At 31.7% G+C, this 15,721-nt stretch overlaps 2 protein-coding genes across 3 annotated transcripts; one reads left to right on the top strand and one right to left on the bottom strand.

The window, feature by feature from the left end:
- Positions 1–5,137: 5,137 nt before the first annotated feature.
- On the top strand, positions 5,138–10,047 carry LOC133308990 (cationic amino acid transporter 1-like). 2 transcript variants are annotated; one of them, XM_061509725.1, is made up of 3 exons: positions 5,138–5,205; positions 5,353–5,766; positions 8,343–10,047. In XM_061509725.1, the coding sequence occupies exons 2-3, from the start codon at positions 5,355–5,357 to the stop codon at positions 9,737–9,739; spliced, it is 1,809 nt and encodes a 602-aa protein (XP_061365709.1). In that variant the 5' UTR covers positions 5,138–5,205; positions 5,353–5,354; the 3' UTR covers positions 9,740–10,047. The 2 variants fall into 2 exon arrangements, with proteins under 2 accessions (XP_061365709.1, XP_061365708.1); XM_061509724.1 differs by having other exon boundaries at positions 5,143–5,191.
- A 1,308-nt stretch (positions 10,048–11,355) lies between these two features.
- LOC133309086 (isoliquiritigenin 2'-O-methyltransferase) lies at positions 11,356–13,160 on the bottom strand. The gene is made up of 4 exons (XM_061509829.1): positions 12,772–13,160; positions 12,170–12,483; positions 11,736–11,800; positions 11,356–11,652 (listed from the first exon to the last, which is right to left on the bottom strand). The coding sequence occupies exons 1-4, from the start codon at positions 13,158–13,160 to the stop codon at positions 11,356–11,358; spliced, it is 1,065 nt and encodes a 354-aa protein (XP_061365813.1).
- Between the last annotated feature and the right edge of the window lie 2,561 nt (positions 13,161–15,721).

Below are 15,721 nucleotides of genomic sequence, written 5' to 3'. Positions count from 1 at the left end.
TGCATGCTGAAGTCATCATTTCCTGCCCATTCATGTATATCAAACTTTAAAATAAAATCCATAAATTAACTCTATTGATATTTTTATTTATCAATTATTGTATACGGAAGTCAGCGTCCCAATTAACTCTATTCATACATACCAAACATAAGAATGAAAAATGTTTAAGGTCACTGTCTTGGCCGGCAGCGCTTACTTCGGCAAGAATGAAGAAACAAGAGAAAAGAACGAAAATTAACAGTGGGATTTAGCCCAACGTTTGGAAGTGATGGGATATGCGTCCAATCCTTCCTCTATAACTTTGAATTTTTTTTTTTTTAATTAACTCTACTTTTTTCTCATATTAATGATTTATGCACTTTGATTTATGTTTTTTTCCCTCGGATTACCTAGGCTATCAATACAATTTTAAGTTAAAATCGTAATGAGACGGGGCTATATATTTTATTTTCACCCCTTTACACTTAATTTTTACTTTCGTGCTTTCGAGAATATAATTTGTCATACTACAAGTAGATCAATTGACAATATAAAGATGGGGGAACAAGCATAATTAAACTACATAATACAATACATAATTTGAGTATATATCCCTAACATATTGAATTAAATCATTCACACGAAAAAATTAAAATGAAGATATAGCAAGTGTTGTATGTACGAAATTAGGGGTGCTAAACGAACTTAGAGTCTTTGGCTCAGCTGGTAAATGCCTGAGCTTACATGTCTAAAATTGGTTGCTGGCATCATGCTTGAACTTGTATAAAAACTTTTAATAAAAAGGCCTTAGACTCCAATCCCAAAGCTCGACCTTAGAGCCTCTCAGGCTGACTTAGTATATTATATATATATATATATATATATATATATATATATATATATATATATCTTTATTTTTATTTTTATACTACTTGTAATAGTCCTATCTTTCTTCTCAATCTATTTCATTCCATTTTATTAGTTAAACAGACTTTTTGAATGATTTTGTTCTATATTATGCTGTTTGGATATACATTGAATTTATGAATATTTATGGATTACTAGTGTTGTTGATTGTATATTCTGTTTGGATAAATTTTTGTTGTTTTATTTTTTAAAAACAGACTAACAGGCTAAACCAAACTTTTATTTTTTGTAAATAAGTCAGGTCACATAACGGGCTTGGTTAAGCTGACACATTTAAACACAGTTTTAGTCTTTTAAGATCAAAGCTCGGCTCAGCCTGATCCGACCCGTTAATACCTATCCCTATACGTAATACATGAAATCACAGTAGGTTCGTGTGTAAAACCAAAAAATCTTAACAAGGACATATGTGTAATTTAAATTTATATCTTACAACAATCCAGCTTAGCACAAATCCCGGAGTGAGAGACACCATTAGGGGAATCAGAATTCGGGAGTAGTGATTAATGTGCCATTTTTATGGTATTTATATACCAAATTGTCACGTGAAGAGTAAATTTTATCAAACTACCACACATTAAGTTCACTACTACTGGTAGTAAATTTGATAGTCAATGATATCTTGACAAGTGGCACACTTTCGCAGGAAAAGCTGTCTGTCAAATGTGCAAATTCGCTACGACTAGTAGCGAACTTGGTAGCCAATAATTTCGTGACATGTGACACATTTTTGCAGAAAAAGCTGACTGGTACTCTATGTGGCATAATCTCGTTGCCCGATTAGAATTAATGTACCAATCACAATTAAAATAAAAATGAAGAAAAATGGCTATTTAATTAATGTACTAATCACAGTTAATGTACCAATTATCAATCACAATTAATATATCAATCACCAATCATAATTAATTTTGATCTCAATTAATGTACCAATCACAATTAATATACCAATCACAATTAATTTTGATTGGCATTAATTGTGATTGGTTCATTAATTGTTTGTGATACTATTGTTACAAATTCGAACAATGTTTGTGAGAGATAAAATATGCCAAAAGTGTAGATCTCGAAAAATTATGTGAAAAAAAATAAAAAAAATGTATCTGATTTAGACATCAGAATCAAAGTTATGTCCTTCCGAAGTGATTGATGATTGATACATTAAATTATGATTGGTACAAACAAAAGTTAATCAATTGGTACACTAATTCTGATTGGTACATTTATTAAATAACCCTTTTTCTTCATTTTTTTTATGATTGTGATTGATACATTAATTCTGATAAGACAACGAGATAGTATCACATAGCACACAAAGTTCGCTATCCCTATTAACGAACTTAGTCCAGTCAGCTTTTCCTCAAAAAATATGTTATGTGTCACAAAATTATTAACTATCAAGTTCGTTATCAGTCATAGTAAATCTCAACGCATTGCATTCTACTAAAAAATACTATTTGTATCAGTGTTTTAAAACCCGGCTCGGACCGGCCGGGTCGACCCGGGACTCGGTGACTCGGTGGGTTCCCCGGTCCGAGCGAGTAGTTGGACCGATTATGCAGTCAACCCAGATTGGACCGGTTGACCCGGCCGAAACCCGGCGACTCGGCGACCCGGTTGACTCGGGTTAAACCGGTTTTTCCTTCTTTTTTTTTTTTTTTTTGGTAAATTTTTTTTTTTGTTGATAAGAACTCTTGAATTAAATCATATTCATATTTTATGATGAATATGATTAAAAGTAAGATGAAAATAATAAGGTATTTTAGATTAGTGTAGTTCGTTTATGTAATTTAGTTGCATCTTATAATGATCTCATGAAGTTAAGTGGTGATAAACACTGATGGTCTCATAATCTCATCTCAACGGTGGACACTTTTTTCGTATAGTGTATATTTCATGCATACTATTTGCTATCATGATTTAATTTATCCGTATCATGTCAAGCACAAAAAGTGCATTTAACTTATATTGCATGGTTTAATCCAATATTAGGATACGGTCTAGAGCTAGAAGCTTAGAAGTATATAATATTTGCTATTATTGAAAACCAATTTATTTCTTGAAGTTCATTGATAGTTTTCTTATATGAATTTTTATTAATATAAGTAATATTTTTATATTTTTAATATGTGAACAGTAAAACCGGTTCAACCCGGTTGAACCAGTGACTCAGTGACCCAGTACCTCGACCGGTTCGATGACCGGTCCGAGTTTTAAAACACTGATTTGTATAACATATTGATAAAATTTAGCCAAAAAAAAAAAACCTGACATTGTCTGGTCACTGAATCTGAAATGTCCAGATTCCATGAGTTTTCCTCATCACACGCAATCGCTGAAGAAATTTGTTTTAAGATTTATTGATCTGATCGTACATAAACCGTGATTATATATATATATATATATATATATATATATATATAGAATTCACTTTTTATGCGATTACTGCAGATAAATAATTTACAGTAAATTCAATACGATATCATTTTGGGACAAAAATTATGGTATTTTTATAATTTTAATTTATTTTAAGGTTATTAGAGTCTTTATTATTATAATTTTTAATCTTTCAATCTCAAAACGATATCGTTTTGGAAGTAAATACAGATAACTTATGTGCAGTAACTCTGCAGAAATATTTTTCTTATATATATATATATATATGATAAAAGTGTTTGTCATTTTAAATGATATAAAATTATGTCATTTTAGGAGAAAGATAGACATAAAAATTATTTTTTTATTTAAAATTTAAATTAAAAAAAACTACCCACTTTTTCTCCCATGATTTTCATTTCTTGTGTCTGTCTCTCTCCTAAAATGACATAACTTATGTCGTTTAAAATGACAAACATCAAACTATATATATATATATATATATATATATATATTTATTTATTTATTTATTTATATAGTATTGAATAATAAATTAAAAGTAAACGATAAAAAATTGAATTTTATAATATTTAAATTGAAATAAAGAATCATATTATATATTTTATATGATAAAAAATGAATCCTAAAAAGCTAAATAATAAAAATTTATATATAAACCTTTGTTTGCCTTAAAATATATTTTTAGTTAAATAAAAATATTTAAAAAAATAGAAAAATGGATTCAAACCGATTTTTTGCCACTAATTTATTAATTTCTTTTACCCATTTTTTACTTATTCTCTAGGGACAGTGACCAAAGTGTCACGTTTGGACAAAAAAATTATTAGACTGCCACGCCAACAGTAAATTTTACCAAAATATCACGCGGTATAATTCGCTACTCAGTGTAGCGAATTATGCATGCATAATTCGCTACACTGTGTAGCGAATTATGCCACGTGGCATTTTGACAAAATTTACTGTTGACGTGAGAGTCTGGTAATTTTTTTTTGTCCAAATGTGTCACTTTGGTCACTCTCCCTGTTCTCTACCAATATCGGATTCTTTAATTTTATGAATTATCTACATTCGTAACTTGACTAGTTCACACTAGTTTTTCAATCAATCTGAATATTCTGATTCCATTTTCAAAAAAATGATATAATATTCACATTTTAGTCTTCCTCTGACTTTTATCCTGTCCCCTAGGCCTCCCCCCAACAAACTTTTTTTTTTCCATCTCTAACCTTTTCATCAAATAATCATCCAATCAAGGGAATTATAATTTTTTTCTTTCAATTATTTATTTTTTCATTTCAGAAAAAAAAAAAATTCCTGAAAGAAAAATTGTTTGTCCTCTTGAATCACACAATTTATATCCAAAGAGATGAGACTCACATCTTTTATATTTTTTGTCCACTCTCTTATTTTTTATCTATCTTTTTTTCTATCACTTAAAATGATACAACTTTGTATACGCTTTTCCTTTCGTGAATATCGAAAACATCTGCAATCAAGGGATTAGACACGCAAGCTAGCCAGCCAGCTAGCACGCGCGCTCCTCGATCCGGCTTTCACAAGTAAGATCTAATCATTTCGTATCCAAAATAAATCAATTTCACAAAGTGTGTGTGAGGATACACACGACAAGTAAAAAAATAATTTAATAGTAATTTGCATATATAATAGTCGGTTTTCTTCCTGATTCTTCTCCTTGTCTTCGTCTCCCAATAATGTCAATTTTATATTATCTTGGGTCAACGATTTCCGTGTCATGCAATATACATGGCTTTATAAATAAATATTTGCCACTCGACAAAAAAAATGCGGTGCATTCCATTCCTTCCTGTCTTCACCGCATCCTTCAATTTCCGTAAATAGCGACAAAAAAAAGAACCTAAGAAACAGGGTGGGAAATCTAAGGTCCATGTTACTTTTCTTTTATGTATTTGCCGAAATGCAACATTTTCAACGCAGCGTTGTTTTCTTTTTTTCTTGTTTTTCCATTATTATAAAACAAACTCTCTCATGATCTAACAAGTTGCATCTTCCTCAATTCACGACCCGCAGGGATGGGAGCGGACGACGTCGTCGACGGTGGAGTACGGAGAAGGGCATGCACGTTCCACCCAAACGACTTCTTCCCTGAGGAGTCGTTTAAGAGTTGGGGAAATTATGGGAGAGCGTTTCTGGAAACACCGTTCAGGTTGAAGGATCGGGTCTTGACCCGATCCAAGGATCATACGGAGCTTGTTGAGATGAAGGCTCGGAGTAGCCACGAGATGAAGAAGACGCTCAATTGGTGGGACCTTATGTGGTTCGGAATCGGCGCCGTCATAGGCTCCGGGATATTCGTCCTCACCGGACTTGAGGCCCGCACGGTGGTGGGACCGGCGGTGGTATTGTCATACGTCATCTCCGGCATCTCTGCCCTGTTCTCTGTCTTTTGCTACACTGAGTTCGCAGTTGAAATACCCGTTGCAGGTTCTGTCTTCTATCTCTTGCACTCTGTTTTGGATATTTTTCATTAATACATATGTTTATTTTATTATCTCTGTCTATTTTCTTTCTAAGAATTGATAGCCAATTTTCATGACCAATATGTTTGACAAATTTCATCACCGCTAATCATTTCTAAGTTGAAAGTGATTTTGTGAAGAATATTATAAGTTAACGTACACTCATCGCTGCTTTATCTTTTAGTCTTGACTTTAGTTAGATAGCTACCTACCTGTTGGGGTTGGCTGGCTGGCTGGTAAATTAGTTGAGCATAGAAATTTCTTCTTTCATGTGGTAAATGATATGTAATAAAGTATGTGATAAATATATGTAATAAAGTATGTAATAAAAATTCATTCTTCCAATAAGATTAAAAAATAATAGAATTTATACATAAGTAGAAGAATAGTACCTAAAGAATATTAAAAAATGTGCAATTTTATTTTTATATACTTAAGATTAATATATGTAATAAAGTATGTGTTTTTAGAATTTAATAAAAAAATAGAATATGAAATTTTTAAAAATGAAATGAAATTAAAATTAAAAATGGAAATTAAGAAAAATTCATACATTAATTTTACTGAAATAACTTTAATAATATATCATGGATATATTATAGATAGATAGATTATAAATAAAAGAATTAGTCTTGTGTTTTACTCAATTTCAACTATAAACCTAAACGGAAAATTCCCAATTAAATTTAAATGGATAAAAAAAAGAAATACAGGATTATTTCTCATAAAACAGAGTAACGGAGAAAAATAATATGCAAAGGGCGTGTCGCTCATCTCATAATTGTTTTTTGAAAAAGAAGATGGAAGATGCAAAACATTTAGACATTTTATATTGAAATTAACTTACAAACAAATAAATAAAGACAAATATAAGTGACAAGAAAAAAAATAAACAAACGTCAATTAATAACTCTTAAGAGTTAAAAAAATGAAAATTTTGAAACAATATTATGTAGTTGAACCATTTATATGTTATATTGTGTTGTACTCACTTTCAAATGGACATTTGGTAGAAATCAAATTGCTTAACCAAACCATATAAAACTTAATTCTCAGATACCCAGTAAAAAAAAAAAAATCTGATAAGAATTGAAGGGCAAAATAATATGTAAAGGGCTCACAAACATCATTTCATGATTAAGAAATTGAGAAAGAAAATGGAAAAGGTACATAAAGACATATGTCAGAAGTTCAGATGTTTCATATTAAAATTAACTAACATCCGAATAAATAAAGACAAGTGAAAAGAAAAAAAAAATCCATCACTGACAAGAATTGAAAAATAAAAACTTAGGAAAAACTCCACCTGACAATTTTAGTAGAATAATTTTTTATATTATATTATAGATAAAGTACTGACTGTATTTGTATATTTATCTGTATTTGATCAAAATGCATTGAAAATAGATGTAATACATTCCTATTGTAACACAGCGCAAGCAAAACAAATATCTGGACTCATTTTACTTTGGGTAATATTACTCTCATGTGATATGAGAGTAGTTCTCTCATGTTACAGAGAGAATTTAAGTAGGACCCGCTATTTAAAAGCAAAAAAGAAAAAAAAAAAGGGATACGATATTCGAAGTGAGAGAAAAGGAGATAACTACCTCATATAAAATGAGAGTAGTATTTTCCTTTTACTTTTGTGGTGAATATAGTCATGTTGAGAAAAATGTGTGTATTTTAAAAGATAAATATTTATATTCTTTTAAAAGACACAAAAGAATAAAATATGAGGGAGAGAAGTTTTTAATTTAAATTTTTAAATACACACTAGTGATGTTATATTATATGTTAGGCGGATAGGCCCAAAGAAAATAACGTCTAAAAAACAATAAAAGAGAACAGACAACTAGACGGGTCAACTATAACGTTTGCAGTCAAATACTCTGGCTCAAAGAAACTAATGTCATAAATGACATACAACCGTCATAAACGAAAGAGTCATATTACATTATTGCCCTTGTGTCCCTATCCTTTGCCAATTTTAATAACTAGTACCATTTTCGGTTGAAATCCAGAGTACGTAATGCATTATTTAATCATAATGAATGTGACATAATATAAAGATATCCCATGCGTTTATAAGAATATGTCGACATTAGAATCGTGCTTATTCGTAAGAGAACATAAATAAAATGTGTTAAATAAGAATTTTCAAATTTAGTTAAAATTAAAAATATTTAAAAAAACTTGAAATTATACATAAAATATGTATAATTAATTTTAAAAATATAATTATAAAATCTAAAATTAGAATCTATATATATATATATATATATATATATATATATATATATATAGACATATAAAATTAAAAAAATAATCTTAAAATTTAAAATAATAATGACATTTATTATTTTTTTTGAAAAATAAAAAATTAAGTCAATCATAACAAAAATAATAATTGTAATTCTCTGTAGAAAGATACATTTATCAATTCAAAGTTGACTTGCCCATATCTCATCATGTTACTAATTCGCTTGATTTTGATATAGGTATGTACATATATATAATTTTCTTCCCTCTCTTCTATAGGCGGTTCATTTGCTTACTTAAGAGTGGAGTTGGGAGACTTTGTGGCCTTCATAGCTGCCGGAAACATCCTCCTTGAGTATGTAATAGGCGGCGCCGCCGTAGCTCGGTCATGGACCTCTTATTTTGCCACCCTATGCAACAAAAACCCCGATGACTTTCGAATAATAGTCCATAAAATGAGCTCCGACTATAACCATCTTGACCCTATAGCCATTGGAATCCTCATAGTGATAACCATCCTTGCAGTGTACAGCACCAAAGGCTCTTCCAGATTCAATTACATTGCCTCAGTGTTCCACTTGGTTGTCATTGTCTTCATTATAATTGCTGGCCTCACCAAAGCCAAGACCGAAAACTACACTACATTTGTTCCTTTCGGAGTTCGTGGTGTGTTCAAAGCTTCAGCTGTTCTTTTCTTTGCTTACGTAGGGTTTGATGCAGTGTCAACTATGGCTGAGGAGACTAAGAACCCTGCAAGGGACATTCCTATTGGTCTTGTTGGTTCAATGGTGATTACCACGTTGGCTTATTGCTTACTAGCAGTGACACTATGCCTTATGCAGAACTACAAAGATATTGATGAAAATGCACCCTTTTCGGTTGCGTTTGGTGCTGTAGGATGGAATTGGGCTAAGTACATTGTAGCATTGGGAGCGTTGAAGGGAATGACAACAGTGTTGTTGGTGAGTGCAGTGGGTCAAGCTCGTTATCTAACTCACATTGCACGTACACACATGATGCCTCCTTGGTTTGCTCTTGTTGATGAAAGGACTGGGACACCTGTCAATGCTACAATAGCAATGCTTGTAGCTACATCTGTCATTGCTTTCTTCACAGATCTTAGTATTCTCTCCAACCTCTTGTCAATTTCCACTCTCTTTATCTTTATGCTTGTGGCAGTAGCGCTTCTTGTGCGCCGCTACTATTCAAGTGGGGTAACTACAAAAGGGAATCAAGTTAAGCTCATTGTGTGCCTTGTTCTAATTCTTGGCTCTTCATGTGGCATTTCTGCTTATTGGGCTAGCAGTGATGGTTGGATTGGGTATATAATAGCTGCACCGTTGTGGCTTTTAGGTACTGTAGGTCTTTGGCTTGGTGTTCCACAGGCAAAAAAGCCAAAACTTTGGGGGGTTCCTTTAGTTCCATGGCTTCCTTCTTTATCTATTGCTATTAACATATTCCTTCTTGGGTCTATTGATAAAAAATCATTTATCAGGTTTGGGGTATGGTCAGGGTTTCTTTTGGTATACTATATTTTCTTGGGGTTACATGCTTCCTATGACACAGCAAAAGAGTTTGAGAACAAAAATTGTACCGAGGAGGTTGACAAGCAGTTGTACAAGGTGGAAGACGGAGGAGAAGTGCAAGTGTCTACTACACCAGTAGTTTACAAGTGACAGGTAAAAGGTTAGCATATAGCTGCCTATTAGGCTTCTACAAATAATTTTCTTTCTGCGTGTTTGTGGATGTGTATATGAATTTGTGGGAAATATTTTTAGTACAACCGTGGTATGTAGGACCGGTTAATAGGAGTGCGTCGTATCAATTAAAATAGTTTTAACTATGTATTCCCAGAAAATACATAGTGTAAATACCACCACTGCACCCGGTGATCAGTACGATGGTGGTACCGAAAATGCTATCGAAATTTGTGATGCTAAATTATTTGTGTATGTGGCAAATGTAGCTTTAGCTCAACTGGAACCTGTCCAAATCTTTAAGATTTGAATGTTACGTTTGATGTTGGAAGTTCAATAAAACTTCTTTTTCCTCTTCACTTCAGAGTCTGTTTCAAATCGTAAAGAACAAAAAAAATGTCGAGAGAACATACTAAGGACATGAAATTCATTTTTCTTTAGTTACCAAAAAGTGGAAGAAACTATATCAGTTGATCTTACACTATTTCTCGACCCTAAAAGTTAAAATATTAAGTTAATGAATTCTTCTATTTTATATGATTTTTTCAAACGTTAAAGATTGCAAGTACAAGAATCATACATTAGTACAATGACTACAATCGAGCAGGTACGAAATCGAACCAGCAAAGACTTAGTTATGCTTTAAGAATTGATTAAATTTTCCTCATCGAGCAAGTCAGAAAATTCAATTAAGATGATCATAAAAAACTTAAACAAATATTAACTTAAATAAAAGTACTCAATACTCGAGAAGGGCAATGATCGAGTGATGAGGCGGCGGAGGAGGCAGATCATCTACCGTGAAGTACGAAAAGAAATAAGCCTTGTGGAGAGGAGTTCACCGGAGACCAAGCTAGGATCCCAAAGTAGGAAGATTGGATGAAAACCACGGTGGGGGAACAATTGCATGCATTTCAAAGAATAAAAAAGTCCAGGGAATTTTACCGCTAAATTTGTTTAGATAGCTATTAGTAAAATATATTATAAAATTATTGATATAATTTCGTCTAACAGTTTAAATTTTAAATTGAATTGTAGTATCAGAATCTCTATATCGTGAAATTATTTAGCAGGAATATTATGGAGTTACTTAGTATACATGGGTATCTATCCTTTAAATCTAATAAATTTTTGAGTGAAGGAATGAATATACTAAAATATATATATTACAAAAACATTAATCTAGATTTTTTAGTTGAATTTGCGCTATACAATATCTACAATTACCTTTCTTTTGTATGTTTTCTAGCCATGCTAGCAATTGAAGGCATTAGATCTCTATCAATCATTATGATTCAAAATTGGGTCAGGTTATACCATTTGATATATATTACAAGCATAATATTGAAGAAATTGAAATATAAAAAAAGGATAAATAACTTCAACTTATTTATTAAAGATAAATACAACATATCAAAACCGAAATTAAATTTTTTTAACCACACGCACGTAAACAAAAATCAAAAACCCAAATTAATATTACATAAACATAACATCACGTCGATCAAGACAGAAAGTTCAGTAACTTGTAGCCTTGACATGAAGCAAGCCCATGCATAAAGGGCTTTATTGCTGCTTTTCTCTTAATACTTTACTTATTTATAAAATTCCATCACTCCCAAAGCATTGAAAGCACGACAAGCAACACGAAATTTAGAAAATCCAGAGAGCTTGCTCAAATTCTCATATTGTTTCTGAGTCCTTTCCCTTCCACCAACTGTGATAAACATGAGGTTGTCGAGAATAGAAACAAGTTTGGATTCTTCAGTTGGTTCTGGTTCTTCTGGCAATATAAACTCCACAACAATCACCTTCCCATTTGGTGACAACGCTTTGTGACAATTGCTTAAAAATTCTACGCATTTTTCATCTGACCAATTGTGGCATACAGCCTACAATAATGTAGAAAAAAAATTGTGTTTAGCACCATAATAATGAGATTAGATATAAGGGTGTTATTATACTAATGACTAACCTTTAGTATTATGGCGTCACCCTGTGGAACACTTGCAAACATATCTCCTCCAACGTGCTCAATCCCTAATCAAAATTTGGTATTTTGCTCATTAATAATTTTGACCAATTAAAAAACTAAAGTAGAAGTACCCTTGTATAATCTGATATGTATGTATTAATATAATCAAATGGTGGTAATTTTTTTATTTTTTTTGGTACATGGGAGTTAAGTAGGTGGTGGAAGGATCTCGATTCGATCTCCACCAATACTACTTTTAGGAGAGGCATAAAATTTTAATTCCTAACCTGTCCCAAACTCAGGATTAGTCTCATATAGTCGGCTTAAAGGGCTGAACCGTTGAAGCTTACGAGGATATCCAAAAAATCATACTTATCTTAAAAAGATAATTAGGGTTGGTATCGAAAAATATATATAACATTAAGTAAGGCTACCTGGAATTAGTGGTGCATGTTCAATCACTTGGGGCAGATCAAAATTAATTCCCTTTATTAAAGGGTACTTTGAGATTATCATTTTGAGATTTTGTCCATTTCCTCCTCCTACGTCAACCAATGTTGATATTCCCTCAAATCCAGCATATATTTCGAGCATTCTTTTCATCTCTGTTGCACACACATCGGCCATTGACTTGTTAAAAATGTGGTTCATTGTTGGGTCCTTTTCCATGTACTGGTACTTGGTTATTCCATGAAGTTTCTTGAATAGGTCAATGTCTGCATCAACCACCGCTTCCTTGAAGTTCAGCCTAGAAAGAAAAAAAGACCATGGGAGCAAAAAATAAGATTATTTCTTTTAAAAGCAACATGGAAGAATCAACTTATATCCATATATATAAGTGTTGTACTTATTACTATTTGCGTTGATCTCACTTATAACTAATGTCTTTAATTTATTTAGTCATATAAATTCTTAGAAGTATTTGAGATCAGCTACTAAAATTAAGTGTAACACTTATTATTCTTATACAGTATAAATTCGCCTAGCAATATATATCCTCCAGATTATGTGTGCAGGAACTAAAATGACTACTTACCAAACCTGTAACAGCGCTGGATAACAAAGAAATGTTGTGAATGAAGCTAAGTAGCCCCTACTTTCATCAGAGACTAAGTATTTTCCAACTTGTGAGAGCCCATAAACTCTCTCAGTGGTACCATACTCAGTGGTGCGAGTTGAACAAGTAAGAAGAGAGTAACTGGCAAGCAAACGCAGCATGCGATCAAGCCTATTAGGCAAGTCAGAGTGTTGGGTTGGAAGCTTAGAAGCAATTTCAAAGGGTGACATGAAGGCACCATGTGGGGTTCCCTTAGCTATGATCTCAAACAAGTTGAGGTCAATAGCAGCATTGAGAACCGCAGGATATACCAGATTAGTAGTGAGTAACATTGCAGAGAGGCAAGCACCATCATCTGTTTTAGACATGTGATCCTCAGTGAAATTGGTACCCACCATATTTGCTTCTTGTGAATTTTGATCTTTCTTTTCTTTTTTGGGGTTGATTCTGGTTATGTTTTTGTGCTTGCTTGTTCATCTCAAGTGTTACCTTTTTATAGGCAAAATATAACTCGTGTACATTCTAGTGTGTAGTCAAGCGTCTCTCAACTGGGGGCTTTACCTGCTACTTTGTTTATTCTGATTTTGTTAAATGTTATTTGCCATAAATATTAGTATACTGTCCTTACACTTTATTTGTTTAGAAGATTAAAAAAAACAAAAACAAAATGCATGTTATAGAGCGTATATTTTATTTTTATTTTATCATTTTAAAAATATAAAAACAATATTAAAAATAATGCGCAAATACTATTATTTATTTTTTAAAAATCTTGATTATTATTTAAAAAAAAAAAAAAAATCTTGATTATTTTCTTTTTCTTTTCTTTTCTGCATTCCAATAACGTGGGCTTACTTGTTACTGGTAATAGCAGTCAGGGAAATGACCGTCAGATTCTTATGACAACTCAAAAAATGTATTTTACTTTAAAAATAATTGACAGAGGACTTTGGTTGTTAACAAAAAATAAAAAATGACTATACAGTATTTTAAAATTAAATATAATTTTGGTGACGGAGAAAGAAAGGGTGAAAATGATGTGGGCTTACTACTTGCTGGTTATAGTAGTGATCAAGTAAACGGTTGTTAGTTTTCTTATTGCTAAATCAACTCAAAAAATTTATTTTAATTTAGGGAAAATATTTTTTTTTTAAAGGATATAATAATGTGTCATTTTAAATCTTAACCGTTAATTTTCGTCAATCAACGGTTATAATTTATTGTAAATTACTAATTAATTAATAAGTTTGGCCCAATAAATTATAACCGTTGATTGACGAAAATTAATAATTTTGATCTAAAATGACACAAAGCTATATCCTTTAAAAGAACAAACGTCTTTTCCCTTTAATTTAAGAAGAAGGTTATACTTACAACCTATTTTCGTTTGCAACTTCTTATAACTATATCTTAATCGTTGCTTTCCGTCAATCAACGGTTATTATATCCGCAACTAAAACTCATTAATTAATTATTAACTCGTAATAAATGATAACCGTTGACTGACAGAAATCAACGGCTAAGATATGATTGTAAGAGGTTGTAAACGAAAATATGTTGTAAGTATAACCTTCTTCTTAATTTAATATATATATATATATATGTGTGTGTGTGTGTGTGTGTGTGTGTGTGTGTGTGTGTGTTTTTACATTTCTGCAGCTGTTGTACGTGCAACAATCAAATACTTGCCATATATATACTTAAAAGCATTAAATGCGGGGAATCATAACCATTCAAAGGATGAAAACATTAAATGTGGGGAATCATAACCATACACATGTCGCTGTTGTACGTAAAGCGGCTGCAGAAATGATTTTACCATATATATATATATATGAATGAGGTAGGATCCTTTGACACCGGTGTCAAATTTTAATTTTGACACCTCATCTGAAAGCCGTTAGATCAAAAAAGATCAACGACTCTGATTTGCAAGCATGTGACACCATTGATCTTTTTTGATCTAACGGCTCTCAGATGAGGTGTCAAAATTGAAATTTGACACCGATGTCAAAGGATCCTACCTATATATATATATGTATATATATATATATATGTTAAATTGATTGTCAAGAAATCCTTGTTGGATCTTTCTCCCTACTCCATGAACTGCCCCAACTTTGAACATTTCAAAACATAAGGCCTCATTTGATTATTTCAAAGATAGGCTACATGCACAATTGTTTAAATTTACTTTCTTATAGTTTTATATTATATACTTTGATGGAATAATATTTTATTTAGTTGTACAAATTAGACTTCTTTCGGGGCTCTTATATTAGTAAAAATAACTGTAAAACACGTGCGAATTATTTGGATATGCTGTTTTGGTGGATTGCACGGGGTTATGGTAAAAAAATCTGTGACTTGGCTTAGAGGTCGGAAATAATCTGCATTGTTAATCAATTTTGATCAAGCTAACGAAATTAAAAATAAATGTGTAAGTGGTTTCAGAATATTAACCCATGTTGAAGTGCAGTAAGTAGAGATGCTCAACCACACAGCTTTAGAAACCAATTAATGATCTAAATGTCTGATAAACAATGCCTACATAAGAAAATTATTAAATGCTTTTAAATTTTTACTTAATATATTTTAAGAAATTAAAAAGACTTTCTAAAAAGATACAGCATAAGCGTGTATTTATACAATGCAGCCAATGCCCAATGGGTAGGAAATGAGCACAATTAACGGCAAATGTTCAACAGCTTTCTTTTCCCCATTTACCGAACCATGGTTATCAAATGTAGATTACGGCATGTAGCGGCCAACTCCAAAAAATACTATAGCGTTATAGCGGGTTGCAGTTGCAAAAATAGCGAAATAAATATATGATAGAAATAATGATAAAAAAAAATATTTTTTAAAGGTAAAGACAACAAAAATGACAGAGAGACGTGAATAGACTAAAAAACTCTTAAATATTTTA

Source organism: Gastrolobium bilobum, unplaced genomic scaffold (genome assembly GCF_033153095.1).
Source record: "Gastrolobium bilobum isolate Gb01-03AN ecotype WA unplaced genomic scaffold, APGP_CSIRO_Gbil_v1 utg8041, whole genome shotgun sequence".
In the NCBI taxonomy this organism is placed as follows: Eukaryota; Viridiplantae; Streptophyta; class Magnoliopsida; order Fabales; family Fabaceae; genus Gastrolobium; species Gastrolobium bilobum.
The sequence above is the reverse complement of the archived record's forward strand: the minus strand, read 5'-3'. Positions and strand labels throughout refer to the sequence as shown.